Here is a 6,600-nt window from a genome sequence, read left to right as displayed (position 1 = left end):
GGCTTCAAGCGTAGTGGCAGCTTGGAAGAACGACTTTTCCTCCACGAACTCTTTGGCTTGCTCGAGATCCGTATACGCTTGACGTACCCGATTGGCCACCTAAAACACAGATCAGCCGAATAAATAAAAGAAATGGGAACATCGCAAGTGGAAAGCTCTTTAACTTCAAGAGAAATGGCTATGAAGGCTCACTGCTGTGCTTCCAAGGCGGATGTACGGTAGTGGAAAGCTCTTTAACTTCAAGAGAAATGGCTATGAAGGCTCAAAAGTACGCTTCATGGCCCAAAGATATCCCAAATTCAGGTTTTTGATTTACAACTCTACTAATCGATACTACTAGCGACTGTGCACTATTTCTCATGTGATTTTGTGGTCAACAACCTTACTAATGTTCATCTTATTTTGTACGAGCTGATAGAGTTCACACCCTCAGATCAGATTCTGGCTAGAACATGACATTAAATGTAAATAACAAGGATTATCGTGGCAATCAAGGCATTAAACTACTAAACTATGAACATCGAGAACAATTTCCGTTAATTCGGTTAGACTCTTATAGATTTTTGGGCCACATCACATAAAATTGCGGCCATAAAGAAGCTTGGATTCCATGACCATCCATGCATCCATCTTAATATCCACCTCACCTGAACGGAGGCGGCCAAATCTTGGAGTTTGAGCCAGAGATCCTGCATTTCTTGTGTTTGCTCGGCCAATTCGGGTTTGAGGTGGGCTTTGAGGGATTGAGTCAGGGCCTCAACCTCGGCCACGGCCTCATCCATCTGTCGGAGGTGAGCTTGCGTCTCCGAAAACGAGGCCACGAACTCCACATATTGGCCTTCCATTTGAAGACGCAGACCGGTCTGGAGGTCGTCCATGCGTCGCTCTAAACGCATGGCCTTGCCCATGAAGTCCTCCTTGTCGCCCAACTTTCCACTGGCACTCAGGATCTCACGCACGAACGAAGTCATGATCAAGGTGATCCGAATGATCGAGACGTCCAACTTCACAGTCAGAATTTCAGATTCAGCCACAATCACCCATCATTCCAAAGCTAGGCTGGCCATAACAGAGTTTCGGAAAAAGTCAGAACACTTTTTCATACAGCAAACACTGGATCAAGGTAGCCATTAGCGTATTCGGATTATTCTGATGCCGTCACTAGCTTAAGCAATAGTAAACATAGGGTGTAGGTTATGAATACAGTCCATAAATGTTTTTTTGAATTGGGGTTGAATATGGCCTGTAGCGAAAGGATTTGGCAGCGCTGCATTTGAGCGCCAAGGTTTGTTTTGATCATATAATGACTAGACCTCGCATAGCGGGAGGAAAAATGCGAACACTTGCCTTCATCAGCTGATACATCCATTTTGGTGTACAGTAACTCATGCTTTTCCATTGGCCAGCGTGGCCAGATTCTGAGTGAGTTTGTCACTGATTGCGTTCTTCAACCCAGCGATTGTAGGTCGTTGGTACTGATCAGGCGGTCACCCTCCTCTTTTTTGATGTACAGAGTTGTTGACACAAAATCCATTTTCCTTTGCACTGAGGTCGGGCCAATGCGACATCTAGTCCTTATATGATCTGTGGATCAAAGACGTGTAGCGGTCAAGGGCGGAGAATCTGAATCGTACAGAGATTTGTAAGGAGGCTTGAGTGGCGGTAGAACAATAAATTGCCAAGGCATGTCTTTGACGAAACCATGGACGACTTTTTTTTTTGATGTGAGTGGTTGCCAGAAACATCCAAGCACTCCTTGAAAGTGAATCAGACGTGATTTATTAACTACAGAGCCAAAAAGAGGCCAACTACTACATGATCCTGGAATTCCAATGTCAATCATCTTGAATTATAAACAACAATATACGTGAAAATTGGACTATATTGACTGGAAATGATCAGCAGTAACCTCTTAAACAGGATGGAGGGTGAAAACCGATCCAAGGTAAGGTCTAACTCATCGTTTTAGCCCCGTTTCCTAATGAGATCAAAGCCTACCGGGGTATACGGCGACAATTTGATAGACCTCCAGTTAAATTGAGACCTCCATGGACGAAACACAATAGTATGCCACTTCCGGGAATGTTAGATTGGATTAAGTAAGCATTGAATCTGCCAGGTCACATTTTAATACCACTTGAGTAACTATTGCAATCGAGGAATCTAATTTGATACCAGTGGAAGGAAAATTTAATAGTCTATCAATATCTTCACACCTTTAGCTACTTAATGCCAACTTTTTCGGTTACAGTTGAAAAATAATGGAGACAGATATTGTGCTTCTATAACGAGAATAATTATTGGACTTGATTTTCAACTTGATATTTAACTTGAACAGTCTGTCAATCTTTGAAAGGATGGAAGGTGAAAACCGATCAAGGTAAGGCCAAAATCATCGTTTTAGCCCCGTTCCTTAATAAAATCAAAACCTACCGGGGTATCCGACGACCTCCAGTTAAATTGCAACTTCCATGACTCAAGTCAGTATTGTGAGGTATTTCAACCATTGTTTGGGCACAACCTTTTTCTCCCATCAACTGCACGTTTTGTCTAGCAAATTGAGCATTAAGTCAGGTCTTTAGACATCTGTAATTCACTATTAATTCAATCTTCAAGTCTTTTCTTCTTTGGGTTTATGAATGTTGCCAAAACAAGCAACAAAGTCCGTAAACATATTTTTGTCCGAGAGCCTTCATCCATGCCATATCTCAACTAGTGATCAAGCCCAAAACCGCTTCTGACTAACTCACGAATTCAAATGGATTGGATTAGATGCTACTTCGATAAATACATATGTGACTTCAGGTACTCAGCTTCGGACTTGGGAGAATGTTGTTCTTGTGCCTTCAAAGGCGTAGGGGGCATCCATGCGAGAGGAAATTGGTTCAAAAAATGTAGTTAGCCTTGACAAGGCTAAGTTGCGCCACCATACTTCAGGCTCATTGGCCCAAACGTCGACAAATGTTCACAATCGAAGTGCATGTCATGGATTGGAGACAAACAAGTGCGAGGTGCAAGCAAAATCGTCCTGTTTAGTGATCCATTTCTTGCTTAGTGAATTGCCGATTCTAACCCCCCATGAAAAGAGAGTTTTTTTTCATTTATCAATCAACCAGTACTCACGAATATTTCTTGACGATTTTGTGAGCCATACGTTCTTGAATAGAACATTAAAGACACTAGCGTGAGGGGTTTTTTTTATCACCAAAATACCAACCGGCATTGGCTCAGTGTTCGTTGCATGTCTAAAAATTGAAGATAATACCAATATGTGTGTACAGAACCACCCCGCATCAATGCTGTAATGCTGTAGTACGAATGTCAAGGTAACTCCTCTCGTTCAAGGCTTTCGACGTACTACAAAAATAAAACCAGCTTCGGTACGCTTGGACTCAAACTGAGGTAAGTTGTTTTTGTGCCTTCTGAAGTTTTTTTCCCTTGTCCAAACCCCGTGACTGAATATCTCTCAAACCAGTATTCACATCTCGCTGGCCCGAACATTGTGGTTCGTACGTCAGGGCAACTTTGCCATGGATGGATCCACGACCACGACATCAATGTGGGGGAATACGACCGTTCGTTGACTCCTTGGGCTAGTGCTGCTCAACAACTCAAAACCGTTGTCGGCCTCCTCCTTTGCTCATTTATGGCTTGGGGCCCATAGTCATCTTCTTGGTCTTCTTGGTAGCGTGACAAGAGATGTGTTCAAGGCGTACGTTCTACAATCACCGTACCAGCGGTATCGTGGCGAAGCCCGCCTTGCCACCTGAAAGATTCTTGGCAGTGAGTCTGTGAAAGAATGTGTAACCTGTGTCTCGTCAGTAGACTCCAGTTCATTCCAAACTACGCACTTCAGTAGGGATTCCAATCAAGCCAAAAAGGCTCTTTTTCCTAGACTCTCAAGGACATAAAAAAGCGTGTGTAGTTTTCACCTCACCGTTAAGGTAGGAAGGCGAATCGGCACCTCGAGTTTCAATTGCAATCGCATTGGATCAACATGCCTGAAGATATCGGACCCGATCGAATCTTGCCTGCAGAGGATTTAACCACTTGGAAACGTGAGGGAGCCACCAAAATCCGTTTCTCTCAGGATGGTTTTGGTAGTCGGAAAGCCATCTCCGTTCCCACCTATGTACGAAAAGCTTGTGAGGAGGCCAATAACAAACCCGCAGTCAGGTTTAAGAAAGATGGGTCGTGGAAGACGTGGTCGTACACGGAGTATTACGCATACATTCGATGTACCGCTCGTGCCATGATCAAATTAGGTTTGGAGCCTTATCACGCGGCCTCCATTGCGGGATTCAATTCCCCGGAGTGGTTCCTTTCATGCTTGGGAGCCATCTTTGCCGGAGGCTTCTCTTGTGGTCTTTATCCCACGAACAGTGCTGAGATGAACCAGTTCATCATGAATGATAGTTCGACTCAGATTTTGGTGGTTGAAGACGATGCCGCCCTGAGCAAGATATGGAAGATTAAGGATCAAGTTCCTTCCTTGAAGCAGATCATTCAATACAGCGGTAAGCCCACCAAACCAGGTGTTCTAAGTTGGCAGGAGTTCATGGACATCGGTGCCAAAGCTTCAGAAGGACCACTGGAGGATCGTCTCCGAAATATGGCCATCAACCAGTGTGCTACTCTGATCTACACTTCTGGCACCACAGGCAACCCCAAGGGAGTGATGCTGTCCCACGACAATCTTGTCTACACTTGCGACGTCTCTTTAAAAACGTGCAATTTTAGAAACTATCAAGAGAGGATCGTCAGTTATCTACCCCTCAGTCACATTGCAGCCATGTTGGTAGATATTTACGCACCCATTGGCTGCAGATCTGTGGTTTACTTCGCCGATAAGGATGCCTTGAAAGGGTCTTTGGTGGCCACACTTCAAGACGTGAGACCAACTCAGTTTTTTGGCGTGCCAAGAGTCTGGGAAAAGATCATGGAGAAAATGCTCGATAAAGGCCGCGATATCAAAGGCCTCCAAAAGAAGATTTCCCAAGCTTGTAAAGAGGCTGGTCTCCTCCATTATTTGCATAATCAAGATACCGTGATGTACCGGGTTGGCCAGAAGGTGGTCTACAAGAAAGTCCGTCAAGCCTTGGGGCTGGATCAATGTATTGGGCTCTTCTCGGCGGCCGCTCCCCTGGGGATTGAGACCATCAAGTACTTTCTCAGCCTTGATATGCCTATTGTGGAACTATACGGTATGAGTGAAACCACGGGTCCTCATACCTTGAGCACTCTAACTCAAAGAAGACTGGGAAGCGTTGGCAAAACTCTGGAATCCTGCAAATCCAGGGTGTCCGAACCTTCGGAAGATGGCGAGGGGGAAATGTGCATGTGGGGCAGGAATATCATGATGGGATATTTAGACCGAGAGGACAAGACTCAAGAAGATATTGACCCAGAGGGTTGGATGCATTCCGGTGATTTGGCCACCATCGACGACGATGGCTTTGTTTTTATCACAGGTGAGAAATGTCACGTTTTGGCAAGTCATGAAAAACAACAATTTAACGAGTCAAGCCCCATTCATCCCCGAGGTGAGCAGTTTATGTCAATATTTGATTCCTGTGTCTATTTGCAGGACGTATCAAGGAGCTGCTAATCACAGCCGGTGGAGAAAATGTTGCTCCTGTTCCAATCGAGGATCTGATTAAGCGGGAACTCCCAATCATTTCGAACGCTATTCTCATTGGAGATAAGAAGAAGTTCTTGGCCGTGTTCCTCACCATCAAAACTGAGATGGACCACAACACAGATATTCCCAAGAAAGAACTTGCTCCGACCAGTATAGCTTGGTGCGAAGCCTTGGGTCGGAAATGTTCAACCATCGAGGACATTCTCGAAGGGCCGGATCCAATCATTATGGCAGCCATTCAAGCTGGAATAGATCGGGCCAATGCTCACGCCGTATCCAATGCTGCTCGTGTTCAGAGATGGACCATCTTGCCTCTCGACCTGACCATTTCTGGCGGAGAGTTGGGGCCAACCATGAAACTTAAAAGATTTGCCTTCAATAAGAAGTTTGATCGTGCCATCGAAAGATTGTACGGGTAGAGACAAGTCACAGAAAAAACGAATCGATGATGTTTGGATTTTTGAAAAGATATCGGTCAAAATTTGGGAGGAGCTCAACACACGACGATGATATTATTCGATTGTACACTCAAATAGTCGGTGCCTAATTCTACCATGTGTGCAAATGTGACCATATATACATGTCAAACAACTGTCAATGGCGGGGTCTGGTGATTTTAAGCATTTCTTTCATTCCCTAAACGACACGAAATCAAGCCATCCCGGTTAGAAAAAAATATGTAACAACCATTGTTCATGTACAACAAATATAAGATATTGCGTAAGAAAAATAAAGATATATATTAAATTTGAGACACATCACTAATAATCTCTACCACATCTCGACTTGTACAAATGTACAATCTTTCATCATCTTGCCAGGTGAGGAACCAAGGTGGCGCAGTAAAAACCTGTTTGTAAGAATAAACGTATACTACGGTATACCTAATTGGCACAGAAGGCCCTGCTGTGTGCCAATTCAATTGAAAAAACACGTAGTTCTGAAGAAAATACACCTTC

The 6,600-nt window shown here is 44.2% G+C and overlaps 2 protein-coding genes across 2 annotated transcripts in view; one reads left to right on the top strand and one right to left on the bottom strand.

Moving 5' to 3' along the window:
* The window catches only part of LOC131884123 (centromere/kinetochore protein zw10 homolog), a 3,012-nt gene extending 2,001 nt beyond the window's left edge, over window positions 1-1,011 (bottom strand). Inside the window, exons 1-2 of the mRNA XM_059231787.1 lie at window positions 648-1,011; window positions 62-99 (exon numbers count right to left, since the gene is read on the bottom strand). Of these exons, the coding sequence (XP_059087770.1) occupies window positions 62-99; window positions 648-971 (362 nt within the window). The 5' untranslated portion in view covers window positions 972-1,011. The remainder of the gene's footprint in view (window positions 1-61; window positions 100-647) is intronic.
* A 2,548-nt stretch (window positions 1,012-3,559) lies between these two features.
* LOC131884124 (long-chain-fatty-acid--CoA ligase ACSBG2-like) lies at window positions 3,560-6,393 on the top strand. The gene is made up of 2 exons (XM_059231788.1): window positions 3,560-5,471; window positions 5,588-6,393. Exons 1-2 carry the CDS (start codon window positions 3,998-4,000, stop codon window positions 6,058-6,060), a joined length of 1,947 nt encoding a protein of 648 aa, XP_059087771.1. The 5' UTR covers window positions 3,560-3,997; the 3' UTR covers window positions 6,061-6,393.
* The last annotated feature ends 207 nt before the right edge of the window (window positions 6,394-6,600 follow it).

The sequence above is a fragment of the Tigriopus californicus genome, chromosome 7, assembly GCF_007210705.1.
Source record: "Tigriopus californicus strain San Diego chromosome 7, Tcal_SD_v2.1, whole genome shotgun sequence".
NCBI classification, from domain to species: Eukaryota; Metazoa; Arthropoda; class Copepoda; order Harpacticoida; family Harpacticidae; genus Tigriopus; species Tigriopus californicus.
The sequence above is the reverse complement of the archived record's forward strand: the minus strand, read 5'-3'. Positions and strand labels throughout refer to the sequence as shown.